General features: G+C 37.9%; 1 protein-coding gene across 1 annotated transcript in view; it reads left to right on the top strand.

Moving 5' to 3' along the window:
* Positions 1 to 1079, top strand: part of LOC129719989 (uncharacterized) — a 1575-nt gene extending 496 nt beyond the window's left edge. Inside the window, exon 1 of the mRNA XM_055671399.1 lies at positions 1 to 1079. This exon is cut by the window's left edge and continues 496 nt beyond it. Coding sequence (XP_055527374.1) covers positions 1 to 1079 — 1079 coding nt within the window.
* The last annotated feature ends 14903 nt before the right edge of the window (positions 1080 to 15982 follow it).

Genomic DNA, 15982 nt, shown 5'->3' with positions numbered 1-15982 from the left:
ATGGATCGAGCGATACGTCGAGCAGGAGTTCTGCAGGGCATGATGCATCGGTTGCGAGTGAGGAGCCGGAACAAAATGCATCGATAAACGCGGCAGTGGAGGAGCTACGCGCTTCGGAACAAATAATGGACCAACAACGACAACAACTACGAGACGAACTAGCTTTCCAGATGGACACAGCGGTTACACAGTTTCGGGGAACAGACCCCACTTCCCGACACAGAATACCAAAACTACAGTATTCCTACCGGCTGACGAATGCAGTAAGAACCTTCAATGAGGATATTTTGCCACAGTATTCGGAACCCGCTGAGAACCTTGAGGAGCTGCAGTTTATAGTGTATTGCGCAGCTGTAGCCGCCGTGAGAACCCTGGGACTACGGACCTATCCCCAAGGTAACGGTGAAGGTCGTCCCTGTCCCAGCGCACAGAAGCCCGCATGGATGCGACGACTGGAATTTAGGATTGCAACTTTGCGGGTAAAAATCGGTCGGTTGACACAGTACACGAGGGGAAACCGATCAAGGAGGCTGGTTCGTCAAATAGCGGAAATCGTAAAGCCCGCAGAGCTCCGAGATCTCAGTGAACTCAAAATCACGGAGATTCTCGACACCCATGTACAACGGTTGAGTGCTCTTGCAAAACGGATGCGGCGTTATGGTGAATGTTCGAGACGGAAGAAAGAAAATCGGATGTTCAGCACGAACGAGAGAGAGTTTTATAACCACATCAGGAACGACAAACCCGATTACAGCGAGGGGCTTCCGGAGATTGGCGAAGTTACACAGTTCTGGGCCAATTTATGGGAGAACCCCGCTCAACACAATGACAGCGGGATGTGGTTGGTAGGAGAGGAAGAACATTGTGATGGAATTGAACGCATGGCTGCTGCAGTAGTAACCACCCAGGATATCCGGGAGGCTACGCGGTATACCAGGAATTGGGCCGCACCCGGACCAGATTTTGTGCACAACTTCTGGTATAAAAAACTGTCAGCAGCCCACGGACGACTAGCGGAATGCTTCAACATGGTGCTAAGAGACCCCCAGGAGTTACCAGAATTCATCACGAAGGGGTAACCTACCTCCTACCGAAGGATCGTAACACGGCTAATCCAGCTAAGTACAGACCAATAACATGTCTCTCAAGTCTGTATAAAGTGCTCTCGTCGGTAATCACTCGAAAAGTGCAGGACCATTGGGAGGTGAACAGAGTGATGACTAAGGAACAGAAAGGCTGCCGCAAAAACACGCAAGGCTGCAAAGATCAGGTCATCATTGATGCGGTTATTGTTGGCCAGGCAAGCCGAAGCAAACGAAACCTTGGTATGGCGTACATCGACTATAAGAAGGCATACGACTCGGTACCTCACTCGTACCTCATAAGGGTACTGAAGTTGTATGAAATAGACGATGGTGTCATCAGGTTGATGCAGCACGCAATGGGAATGTGGAGCACGTCTCTCCACGTTACCGACGGAGCAACAGTGTTACGGTCTAGAACTCTCAGCATAAGGAGGGGGATTTTCCAAGGCGACACCTTCAGTCCGCTATGGTTTTGCCTCGCGATGAACCCCCTTAGCAGAGCACTCAACCGATGCAGCTATGGCTATCAATTGAAAAGTGGGACTATAAGTACAAAAGTAACCCACACCTTCTACATGGATGATTTGAAGTTGTTTGCGGAATCAAAGGAGAAGCTGCGTCATCTGTAACAGGTGGTGACAACGTTCAGTAACGATATCCGGATGGAGTTTGGTGTCGACAAATGCCGACTTGTCAACCTTCATCGAGGCAAATTAGTGGACGCCGACAGTTTCCGCATCAACGAACGAGATGAAATTCGAAGTATGGCTCAAGGTGAATCGTACAAATACTTGGGTTTCCTGCAACTGAAAGGTATTCACCACACCGCGATCAAGAAAGAGCTGCAGGAAAAGTTCTTGTATCGTGTCAGCCGTATTTTGAAGTCCTTCCTCTCAGCCGGCAACAAAACGAAAACAATCAACACGTTTGCCGTGCCATTGTTGACATATAGCTTCGGGGTGGTCAAATGGACCAAAACGGATTTGGAGGCGATAGAACGCGCGTTGCGAGTGTCGCTCACCAAATTCCGTATGCACCACCCAAAATCAGCAACCGAAAGAGTTACCTTGCCACGTATTGAAGGAGGAAGGGGTGTCACCGATATACAAGCGCTCTGCGCTTTTCAGATACAGCAGTTGCGGAGGTACTTCGTAGAAAGCCAGAATCGTCACGAAATCTACCGCACTGTTTGTGAAGCAGACCACGGGTTCAGCGCCCTGCATCTGGCGCAAGAGGACTACCAGCTGAACTGCGATGTAAAAACTACGGACGAGAAGATCGCAGCGTGGAAGCTGAAAGAGCTGCATGGGACGCACCCCATCAGTTAGCTCAAACACATATTGATAAGGTGGCATCTAATGCGTGGCTGGTGCGAGGTGATCTCTTTATGGAGACAGAAGGTTTTATGATAGCCATCCAAGACCGGGTCATTGCGACGAAGAACTACCGTAGGTACATATTGCACGAAGAGGTGGAAGATCGATGCAGAAAGTGCAATGCGGTAGGGGAAACGATCGAACATGTCGTCGCAGGTTGTCAGGCGTTAGCAGAGGCAGCCTATCTCGGTCGACATAATGCGGTCGCCAAAATTGTGCACCAACAACTTGCACTGAAGCACAATTTGGTGAACCAGTATTTGCCCCACTACAAGTACCTGCCGAGACCGGTTCTGGAGAATAGCTGCGTAAAATTGTACTGGGATCGCGAGATCACTACGGACGTCCTGATACGTGCCAACCGTCCCGACATTGTGATCTACGACAAAAGGATGAAGCGGGTAACCATCATCGACATCGCTGTACCGTTAGATCGTAATGTCCAATCAACATTCTCGACCAAGATTACGAAATACCACGATTTGGCTGAGGAGTTGAGGCAGATGTGGCACCTTGAGGGTGTACGTATAGTCCCGGTAGTAATCTCTGCTACTGGACTGGTTCCCTATGCCCTTATAAATTCTCTGGAAGAGTTGGAGCTGAGAAATGAACTACACAGCATACAGAAAGCAGTGGTTCTTGGGACCTGCAACACGGTACGAAGGTTTCTGAACCACCACAACACATCCAACTAAAGCAGACGGTATTAGGATTAGGATCAAACTTGACGAATCCACCGAGCCTAACCCCTTTGGCATTCAAGTTAGCCCGGGGTAGGTGAAATGTTCCAGCAATATGCTGAGAAGTGCGAAATTCGGACAATAATAATAATAATAATAATAATAATAATAATAATAATAATAATAATAATAATAATAATAATAATAATAATAATAATAATAATAATAATAATAATAATAATAATAATAATAATAATAATAATAATAATAATAATAATAATAATAATAATAATAATAATAATAATAATAATAATAATAATAATAATAATAATAATAATAATAATAATAATAATAATAATAATAATAATAATAATAATAATAAAAATAATAATAATAATAATAATAATAATAATAATAATAATAATAATAATAATAATAATAATAATAATAATAATAATAATAATAATAATAATAATAATAATAATAATAATAATAATAATGATAATAATAATAATAATAATAAAAATAATAATAATAATAATAATAATAATAATAATAATAATAATAATAATAATAATAATAATAATAATAATAATAATAATAATAATAACAATAATAATAATGATAATAATAATAATAATAATAATAATAATAATAATAATAATAATAATAATAATAATAATAATAATAATTATAATAATAATAATAATAATAATAATAATAATAATAATAATAATAATAATAATAATAATAATAATAATAATAATAATAATAATAATAATAATAATAATAATAATAATAATAATAATAATAATAATAATAATAAAAATAATAATAATAATAATAATAATAATAATAATAATAATAATAATAATAATAATAATAAAAATAATAATAATAATAATAATAATAATAATAATAATAATAATAATAATAATAATAATAATAATAATAATAATAATAATAATAATAATAACAATAATAATAATAATAATAATAATAATAATAATAATAATAATAATAATAATAATAATAATAATAATAATAATAATAATAATAATAATAATAATAATAATAATAATGATAATTATAGTAAAAATAATAATAATAATAATAATAATAATAATAATAATAATAATAATAATAATAATAATAATAATAATAATAATAATAATAATAATAATAATAATAATAATAATAATAATAATAATAATAATAATAATAATAATAATAATAATAATAATAATAATAATAATAATAATAATGATAATAATAATAATAATAATAATAATAATTATTATTATTATTATTATTATTATTATTATTATTATTATTATTTTTATAATTATAATAATAACAATAACAACAATAATATTAATAATAATGATAAAAATTCTAAAGTGAATTTTTCACCGAACGTCTAAGTCACAACCTCACGGCTGATAGTAGGATTAATCGAGCGTCTCCGCAGAACACACAATGACGATCCAGCTTCGTGTTGTGACACAGTGGCCGTATCCTACACGCGACCTTGTAGATGCCACTTGTAGTTGACTTCCACTCGCTCGATAGTATGGTGGTCCGTGCTGCTAGCGGGGTAACAGCGGTGCGGGAGAATTATTCTTGCTGATATATCAGCTGCGTATCAGATCACTGGCGGGGTAGCCTGCCCCTACCAGTGTGCAGAAGATGTTTCTGCCGATAAACTGCAGGCTATTGTTATCGCGCAGCACAAGAACTAATCGACAAAAAAAAAAACACCCGTACGATAACTCGTGTATTGTTATTTTGCGAACTCAAACGGAGATGAACAATTTGCGTCTAATCAAGACGAAAGCAAAACAACGAATGGCCTGTAAACGTTCCTCAGACAAGTTTTCAAACCTAGCAAAATGTTATTTGCAATCATGAATTTGATTTCGCTCAGGTCGAAGAAACAAATATTGTACAAACGATAATCAATCTCAATCGTGCTGCAGCAGTTGGAAAAGATGGTTTATCTATAAAATTTCTTTTTCGTACAAGAGATTGTGTAGCACCAACTTTAACAAATCTAGTAAATTAAATGTTTAGAACAAATGAGTATCCAACTTCGATGAAAATTGCTAAAGTCATACCTCTATTCAAGTCTGGTGATTGCACTTCGAAAAGAAAATTCAAACCAATATCCATCCTGCCAGCTACATCGAAAATTTTTGAAAGAATTATAGAGAAACAAATGAAAATGTTTCTGCTTGAAAATGACATCATAAACACAAACCAGTATGGTTTCCTTCAAAAATCAAACACGGTAGCTGCTTCGGCAGATCTTATGAATGTTGTATACACTGCTAGAGACAACGGTTTGAAAATCGCATGTATATTTTTGGACTTAAGTAAAGCTTTCGATTGTATATCTCACTCGATACTGTTACGAAAAATACGAATGTATGGCTTTAGTGAATCTGCGTCAAGTTTGTTAAAGACTTATCTAGAGCAAAGACCGCACCTACCCCTTTTTTCAACAATTGTTATAGCTCATCTTGAGTCATAAAATCAGGCGTCCCACAAGGTTCAATTTTGGGTCCTTTACTTTTCCTTATTTTTGTTAACGATATGTTGGGTTTGCCCTTAAGAGGTCGCCTGCAGTTGTATGCAGATGATGCCTGTCTCATCTGTGAAGCAAAAACATTGGTTGAACTCAAATAGATTGAGATTGAATGTTGAAAAATCCTTCTATATGATAGTAAACAGTACTGCTTCATTAGATATTAGAGTTGACTTAATACCATTGAAAAAAGTATATTCAACGAATTATTTAGGACTGGTTATTGATTCCAGTCTATCGTGGAAAAACCATGTAGATCATGTTATTAAGAAAATAACACCTTACGTATTTGCTATTAAAAAAGCAAGACCATTCATTACCGAAGATACCGGTTGGAAACTGTACAATTCATTCATTTTACCACATCTTACGTACATGAGCTGCCTATGGGGATGTGCCGCCGAAGTTTATTTAAAACCTCTAAAAGTACTGCAGAACAGAGTTGTCAAAACTATTTGTAATTTACCACTGCGCTTTCCTTCAATCGAGCTGTATGATGAAAAAACACTATCTGTTGATTCACTATGCACTTACAATATGAGTCAGAATTCGTGAAACGGATCACTAAAAATCGCGATGTCTAATTTTTTCAAATAAGTATTAAAAACATCAAGAGTTTCACTCGGGAAGTTGATTTTCCAACTTTTATTGAATTTGAGTAAGTTTACAAGTAGTTATAGTCATTTGAAATTTAGGTCAAAAGTGTTTTTAAACAGACATAGCTTTAAAAATATTGCATCGAATTTGATGAAATTTTCACAGCAGATGCATCCTAACTTGTAGTTTACGAAAATATTTTTTTTGGAGAAAACATATTTTTTCAATAGTAACTATTTAAAACAATATGTTTAAAATCTATGTTCTCGGGCACTGAAAAATCTGAAAAAAATCACAAGTATTTTTGACAAAATTTCGAAACTGCCCTGAAAATTTCGCGGTGGTGATATTTTTTGATCAAAAGTTATGGGCCTTCAAAGTTGGTGCCAAGCGCATCCATAAAATACGCCATAATTTAATAAAATCAAATGTAAGATTAGCTCTAGTATCAGCGATTCATGCACACAATACTAGGCGACATGATGCTATGTATGTGAGTGGTCCAAGAACTACATACGGTTCTAAAAACATTTTCTCTAGAGGTATCATAATGTACAACACCTTACCACTAGAAATGAAGCATTTAAATGTAAGATTGTTCAAAAGAAGATTACGACAACACTTGAACGATTCGTTGTTTTGCTTTCGTCTCGATTAGACGCAAATTGTTTATCTCCGTTTGAGTTCGCAAAATAACAATACACGAGTTATCGTACGGGTGTTTTTTTGTCGATTAGTTCTTGTGTTGCGCGATAACAATAGCCTGTTGTATATCGGCAGAAACATCTGCACACTGGTAGGGGCAGGCTACCCCGCCAGTGATTTGATACGCAGCTGATATATCAGCAAGAATAAAGCTCCCGCACCGCTGTTACCCCGCTAGCAGCACGGACCACCATACGATCGAGCGAGTGGAAGTCAACTACAAGTGGCATCTACAAGGTCGCGTGTAAGATACGGCCACTGTGTCATAACACGAAGCTGGATCGTCATTGTTTGTTCTGCGGAGACACTCGATTAATCCAACTATCAGCCGTGAGGTCGTGACTTAGACGTTCGGTGAAGTATTACATTTAGAATTTTTACTATAATTATCAATATTATTACTATGTTATAATATTATTATTAATATTATTATTGATATTATTATCATTGTTATTATTATTATTATTACTACAATTATTATTATTATTATTATTATTATTATTACTATTGTTATTAGTATTAGTATTACTGTCTTTTTTTTTATTTGATCCATTGTAGATTGAAAAATTGTTTTTAAAATTTAATATCAACTACTTGACGAGAGAGTATCGCGTGTACATCCCTGCTAAGGATGTAGAAATCGACGGTGTGGTTACCGAGGGGAATCCACTGTCGATGACATTTTGCGTCATGGAGTTGGCTGTTTTAAAAACCCCTTGATGCAAAGTGTAAAGATACTGGATTGCAAGCAATTGCATTCAGTATCCATCGAAGAAGGGAAGAAGAAATTCCTCCCTTCGGATTCCTTCCGAGTAACATTCGCCGGATCCGCGCTGCCGAACTACGTCCGCTTGGACAGGGTTCGTCTACCTGTACGCCTGTTCGTACAGTGGGTCATGCATTGCCAAAACTGTAAGCAGTTAGGTCATACAGCCACCTACTGCTGCAACAAGGCACTCTGTAGCAAGTGCGGAGGCAATCATGCTGAGAACGCTTGCAGTGGGGATACTGAAAAGTGTCTTTATTGCGAGGGAACTCGGCATGACCTTCCGGCATGTCCCGCGTACAAACTTTCTTTCTTTTGCAGAAATGCTTAAGAAGGCTGAGCCACCCTCGACAGGAAACATCTTTTCCTTCTTGCCAACTGATGAGGGTACATCTGACGATCCCGTCGAAGGGTGTTCCTATGCCTTGCCAGAGGGATCTAGGAAGAGGAGAATGCTCAACTCTCCTAATCTTTCTCGCAAAGGTCGTAAGATAACCCCTAGCGGAATGACCTATAAGACAACACAAAAAGGAAGCGGTGAAGAAAAACCGAAGCAAGTACCCCCCGGTTTTAATTTTAAATCAAACCAGGAGTACCCACTGCCTCCTGGGGCACCAAAAACCCCTCGTGCACCCATTTCTCGATCAGAAGATAAAAAAGAAACAGGGTTCATAAAATTTTCTGATATTGTGGACTGGATATTTAAAACATTCAACATATCAGATCCCCTACAAAATATTCTTCTTGCCCTTCTTCCTACAGTGAAAACCTTTTTGAAGCAACTAGCAGCAACTTGGCCCCTCATTTCAGCTATTATATCTTTCGATGACTAATACGGCGGAAGAGGTTAGGAATTTTGTCACTGTATTACAGTGGAATTGCAGAAGTATCATCCCCAAGTTCGATTTATTTTCTCATTTGATGAATACATACAATTGTGACGCATTCGCGCTCTGTGAAACCTTTCTCAATTCGAACGATCAACTCAATTTCCACGATTTTAACATTATTCGTCGAGATCGAGACTCACACGGTGGAGGGGTACTTTTAGGGATCAAAAAGTGCTATTCTTTTTTCAGAATCGACCTCCCCTCGATCTCGAATATTGAAGTTGTTGCCATTCAAACGAATTTGAATGGAAAAGACCTTTGCCTTGTTTCGTTATATATTCCCCCATCCGCGCGGATTGAACAGAAGCAACTCCTTGATATAGCAGAATTGCTTCCCGCACCTTTTATGATTTTGGGAGATTTTAACTCTCACTGTTCGCTATGGGGGTCGCTGTACGACGACAACCGATCTTATTTAATTTGTAACTTGATCGACGACTTCAATATGACACTTTTGAATACTGGGGAAGCGACACGTGTACCTAATCCTCCAGCACGTGAAAGCGTGCTTGACCTATCCCTCTGCTCGACATCACTAGCGTTAGATTGCCAGTGGAAAGTAATCAACGATCCCCACGGTAGTGATCATCTTCCAATCGTTATATCAATTGCTAATGGTTCAACTCCCCCGAACCCAATCAATATTTCCTACGACCTTACACGTAATATTGATTGGAAGCGTTATGAGTCTATTATAGCGGAATCTATCGAGACTCACGAGGAACTTCCTCCGGAGGAAGAATACGCGTTCTTAGCTGGCTTGATAATCGACGCCGCGACTCAAGCTCAGACGAAACCGATACCCGGGGTAACGATTAGACAGCGCCCTCCCAACAAATGGTGGGACAAAGAGTGCTCTGAGCTGTACGTGCGAAGGTCCGCGGCGTATAAGGACTACCGGGAGAACGGCACTGTCAACCTGCTTCGAAAGTACGAGGCACTGGGCAGGCAGATGTAGAGCTTAGTAAAGGCGAAAAAACGCGGGTACTGGCGGCGGTTCGTAAACGCGTTGTCGAGGGAAACAGCGATGAGCACTCTTTGGGATACCGCCAGGCGCATGCGGAACCGTGACGTTTCGAATGAGAGTGAGGAGTATTCAGATCGCTGGATACTCGATTTCGCCAAAAAGGTCTGTCCGGACTCTGTACCGGAACAGAAAACCTTTCGCGACGCGTTTTTAGTAACTACGGAAGAGCCTCCATTTTCGATGTTGGAATTTTCAGTGGCTCTCCTGTCGTGCAACAATAAGGCTCCAGGGTTAGATAGAATAAAATTCAACCTGTTGAAGAATCTACCCGACTCTGCAAAAAGACGCTTGTTGAATTTGTTCAACAAGTTTCTTGAGCTAAATATTGTTCCGCATGACTGGAGGGAGGTAAAAGTCATTGCTATTGGGAAACCCGGGAAACCTGCCTCTGATCACAATTCATATAGGCCGATTGCGATGCTCTCTTGCCTCCGGAAATTAATGGAGAAAATGATCCTCTTACGGTTAGACAAATGGGTCGAAACAAACGGTTTACTTTCAGATACTCAATTTGGCTTTCGCCGGGGCAAAGGGACGAACGATTGCCTAGCGTTGCTTTCTACTGAAATTCAACTCGCATTTGCTCGGAAAGAGCAAATGGCTTCTGCGTTCTGGGATATTAACGGGGCTTTTGACTCTGTCTCTTTAGAAGTTTTAAGCGCGAAACTTCATTCGCAGGGACTTTCACCAAATTTGAATAACTTTTTGCTCAACTTGTTGTCAGAAAAGCATATGTATTTCTCACATGGCGATTCGACAACTTCCCGAATTAGTTACATGGGCCTTCCCCAGGGCTCATGTTGAAGTCCTCTCTTATATAATTTTTACGTCAATGACATCGATGAATGTCTTGCAAATTCATGCACGCTAAGGCAACTTGCAGACGATAGCGTTGTATCCATTACTGGTAGCGAGGCTAGCGATCTGCAAGGACCATTGCAAGATACCTTAGACAATTTGTCTGAATGGGCTCTTAAGCTGGGTATCGAATTCTCTCCGGAGAAAACGGAGTTGGTCGTTTTTTCTAGGAAGCATAACCCAGCTCAGCTGCAACTCGTACTAACGGGTAAAACGATCTCTCAGGTTTTAGTCGCTAAATATCTCGGGGTCTGGTTCGATTCTAAATGCACCTGGGCTTGTCATATTAGGTATCTGACACGAAAATGCCAACAGAGGATTAATTTTCTTCGTACGATTACCGGAACCTGGTGGGGAGCCCACCCAGGAGACCTTCTGAGGTTATACCAAACAACAATACTGTCAGTTCTCGAGTACGGTTGTTTCTGCTTTCGCTCCGCTGCGAACACGCATATTTTGAAACTAGAAAGAATACAATATCGTTGTTTGCGTATTGCCTTGGGTTGCATGCAGTCGACCCATACGATGAGTCTTGAAGTGTTAGCGGGTATTCTTCCGTTGAAACATCGTTTTTGGAACCTCTCTTACCGGTTGCTAATTGGATGCACAGTTATGAACCCATTTGTAATCGAAAATTTCGAGAGGTTGGTCGACCTTCAATCTCAATCCAGATTTATGACTTTATATTTTGACTATATGGCTCAAGATATTAATCCTTCTTCATACGATTCCTCCAATGTCGCACTTTTAGATACTTCTAATAATGCTATATTCTTCGACACCACCAAGAAACAAGACATTTCTGGTATCCCGGATCAATTGCGACCCCAAGAGATCCCTAAGATTTTTTCCAATAAGTTTAAACATGTTAGTTATGATAAAAGGTTTAACACTGACGGATCTAATCTAGATGAGTCCACTGGCTTCGGTGTTTTCCACGAAAATTTTACCTTTATTTTTTTTGTCATTTCGATAAATTCAATCATTTCAAACGCTTGTTATTTGACTTTGATCATATCCTATGGCCGATTCGTCGTGCATTTGCAGACTTTAAACGCATCGCAAGGAATCAATGAATTTGGAACGTTTCAATAGTACGATACCACATTTAATTTATGTTTTTGAAACATATATGGATCAAAGCAGGTATAGTTTTAAATAGTCTTTGAATTTCTTTTCTTTCCATAACTTTTGAGACACATATCAAATTGTTATGGAGTTTGTTATTTGTAAGTTTGAGAGATGACTCGTTCGTATGACACTAGTTATGTTCAAATAAGTTATGAAATCTTTAAGATAAGAGACTTTCGTTGTTTTATTAACAATTTAATACATAACGGTTGCTTAAGTTCGATTATAATCAAATTAAATGGGAACGTATAGGGCAGCCTAACTTTGAAATCACGTGTTCAATCATAATTTATTAGTTAATCCTTAACTAGCCCGCTCATTTCATAATAATATTGATCAAATCGGTTGTGTAGTTACTGAGATAATGAAGTTTCGTGATTTTTACATTTTGGTACATTACAGACGAAGTTACAGTACGATTACAGTAAAATTCAATATGGTGTTACGAGGCAGCTAGACTTATTAGTTGACACTAATTTTGTGGAAATCGAGTCAGCCATCTCTAAGAAAAGTGAGTGAGTTCAAGTAGTCTTCGGAATATGTTCCTTTTCATAGCTGGATTTCACATTTTTAAACATAACAGGCAAAGTAATAGTCTGATTACAAAACAAATCAATATGGTCTTGTGGGGCAACTAGACCTTCCATTTGACACTCATTTTATGAAAATCGGTACAGCCATCTTTAAGAAACATGAGTGAGATTAAGTAGTCTTCAAAACACTTTCTTGTCATAACTTCTGAACCACAAGTTTAATCTTTATGGAATTCAAAAGTTAAGAGTTTTTCAGGTAGCCCGTTCATTTGATATCAATTTTGTTCAAATAGGATCTGTAGTTTTCGAGATAATGATGTTTCATGATTTTTGCATTTTGATACATAACCTCTAAACTAAAAATCCGATTACAATGAAATTGAATAGAGTCTTATGGGACAACGAGACCTTTCATTTGCAGTTGATTTCACGAAAATCGGTCGAGCCATCTCTGAGAAAAGTGAGTGAGAATAAATAAAAATCTGCACCTACACACACACACACACACACATACACACACACACATACACACACACATACACACACACACATACAGAAAATGCTCAGCTTGTCGAGCTGAGTCGAGTGATATATGCCATTCGGTCCTTTGGAGCATTATTACACTTTCGGTTTTGCAAGTGATTGATAACAATTTGTTACAAACTTTTAGCTACAAATACAATAAATGAAGCAAAAAAAAATCGGTCCAGCCATCTCTGAGAAACATGAGTGAGATTAAGCAGTCTCCAGAACACGTTTCTTTCCATAACTTTTGAACCACATGTTCAATATTTAAAAATTCAAAAGTTAAGCGTTTTTCAGGTAGCCCGTTCATTTAAAACCAATTCTGTTCAAATCGGTTGTTTAGTTTCTGAGATGATGATTGTTTCGCGATTTTCACATTTTGATACATTTTGATGACCTCGAAACCAAAAATTCGATTACAATGAAATTTGATAGGAGCTTATGGGGCAACTAGACCTTTCATTTGCGATTAATTTCGTGAAAATTGATCCAGCCATCTCTGAGAAACATGAGTGAGAATAAAAATCTGCACATACACACACGCACACACACATACACACACATACACACACATACAAACTCATACACACACATACACACATACACACATACACACATACACACATACACACATACACACACATACACACAGACAGACACACACACACACATACACACATACAGAAAATACTCAGCTCGTCGAACTGAGTCGAGTATTACATCAGGGTTGATATTTGTTGACACTCATGAGTGAAAGTGAAAAGAAGTATCCATAAACATTATTTTTTTACAATCCTTTCAGAGTTCCCCTTTCCCGCTTTTTACATGGAAGTGAACTGTCAAAACACCTCATTATATTTCATGCGATGGAAACAAGACATCAAAATCAGTTTATCAGTTAACGAAGATTGTCAAGGCATCGGTCAGTGTCAGTGAAAAAGTGTTTCGGTGAGGTTTATTCTGGTTGAGTGGACTGTTTGTTTTTCTTTTTCGCTTCGAAGTGAAGATCATTTGGTTGGATTTGTCGTCAAATTTCATTCCGTAACCGTAAACGATGCGCGCGATCTATTTCATCTGAGTATAACAGCACGTTACTAGGACAAAAATCTAGTGTATCTGAAGGAGTGCTGCGATCATTGGAAGTGAAAATTGAAAATGTTTGGCTGTAATTTTCTAAGAATTTCGCTGGGGAAAATGACTTTTATCAGCACTGCTCTGTGCGATCGCTGAGTTAGCATCAGGCAATTCCATAGATAGCTAGAATTAAGTAGAAACAATTTGAATAAATCAGTTTGCTTTAGACTCCCTAATCATTCGGTTTATTTTTTCAAAAGTATCACACCCCGGTGATATTGTAACTTGTATTTTCACTCTTTAGGTTCTAAAATATTGATGTTGTAATCTATACATATAAAAATGTGGTCCGGTTTGTCTGTCAGTCTGTCTGTCTGTTTGATCCATATAGGCTCGAGAACTACCGAACCGATCGACGTGAAAATTTGTATGTAGGGGTTTTTGGTCCCGATAAAGGTTCTTATGATAGTTTGAGACCCTTCCTCTTCTGGAAAGGAGGGGTCCAATACAAATGAACCATAAATTTCTGCATAACTCAAGAACAAGCCAAGCAAATGAAACCGAATTTGGCATGTGGATGTTTTAAAGGGTAATAAATATGTCCATAATGGTTCGACGCCCCTCCCTCTTCTGTAAGCACATGTTTCTGCACAAATTTCTGCACATCTCGCGAACTAATCAACTAAATGGAACCATATTTGGCAGGTGAATGTTTTTAGTGGTAACAAATATGTTCCATAATCAATATTCTGGATTGTACGATGGCAACTTCCGGTTTCTGGAAAACAGCCAAAAATGGCCGATTTCCAACCAATATAATAATATCCGGATAAAGAATGATACACAGGAGCTAAATTCGACCACAGATACCATTTTGAATTCTATGATGGCGACTTCCGGTTTCGGAAATACAGCGGCAAATGACCGAATACCACTCAATATGGGTATTTCCGGAATCGTAATGATGCACTGGAGCCACAAATCGACTTCATACACCATTATGAATTGTAGGATGGCAACTTGTAGTTTCTGGAAACAGCCAAAAATTGCCGATTTCCGTCTAACATGAGTATCTACGGATATAGAATGATACACAGCAGCTGAAATCAACCACAGACCACATTTTGGATTCTAGGTTGGCGACTTCCGGTTCTTGGGAAACAGCGGAAAATGATCGAATTACACCCAATATGGGTGTTTCTTAAACCAGAATGACTTTCAGAGGCCAGAAATTATCTTAAATACCATTTTGAAATCCAAGATGGTGATTTCCGGATTGTAAAAAACAGCCTAAAATAACCAAATACCATCCAATATGAGTAGCTCTGGAACCAGAATGATGCAATGAGCTAACAATTGACCTCAGGCACCATTTCGAATCGCTAAATGGCAACTTATAGGAAACAGTCGAAAATAACCAAATAATACTCAATATGAATATTTCCGTAATCCAGATGATGCATAAAAACCAAACATTGACCCTTGACACCATTTTGAAATTAAAGACAACCACTTTTAGTTTCTGGAAAACAACCAAAATAACTAAATACCTCCCAATATGAGTATATCCGGTGTCAGATTGATGCCAGAAAATTTGATGAAAATGACCGAGTATCACCCAATATGAATATATTCGGAATTAAGGTGATGTACAGAAGCCAAAAGTCGAGGATTTTTTCTCCACCAAAAGTCGAGGATGTTGTCATTTCGATAAAACCAATCATTTCAAACGATTTGTTATTTGACTTTGATCATATCCTATGGCCGATTCGTCGTGCATTTGCAGACTTTAAACGCATCGCAAGGAATCAATGAATTTGGAACGTTTCAATAGTACAATACCACATTTAATTTATGTTTTTGAAACATATATGGATCAAAGCAGGTATAGTTTTAAATAGTCTTTGAATTTTTTTTCTTTCCATAACTTTTGAGACACATATCAAATTGTTATGGAGTTTGTTATTTGTAAGTTTGAGAGATGACTCGTTCGTATGACACTAGTTATGTTCAAATAAGTTATGTAATCTTTAAGATAAGAGACTTTCGTTGTTTTATTAACAATTTAATACATAACGGTTGCTTAAGTTCGATTATAATCAAATTAAATGGAAACGTATAGGGCAGCCTAACTTTGAAATCACGTGT

This window comes from Wyeomyia smithii, chromosome 2 (genome assembly GCF_029784165.1).
Source record: "Wyeomyia smithii strain HCP4-BCI-WySm-NY-G18 chromosome 2, ASM2978416v1, whole genome shotgun sequence".
NCBI classification, from domain to species: Eukaryota; Metazoa; Arthropoda; class Insecta; order Diptera; family Culicidae; genus Wyeomyia; species Wyeomyia smithii.
The sequence above is the reverse complement of the archived record's forward strand: the minus strand, read 5'-3'. Positions and strand labels throughout refer to the sequence as shown.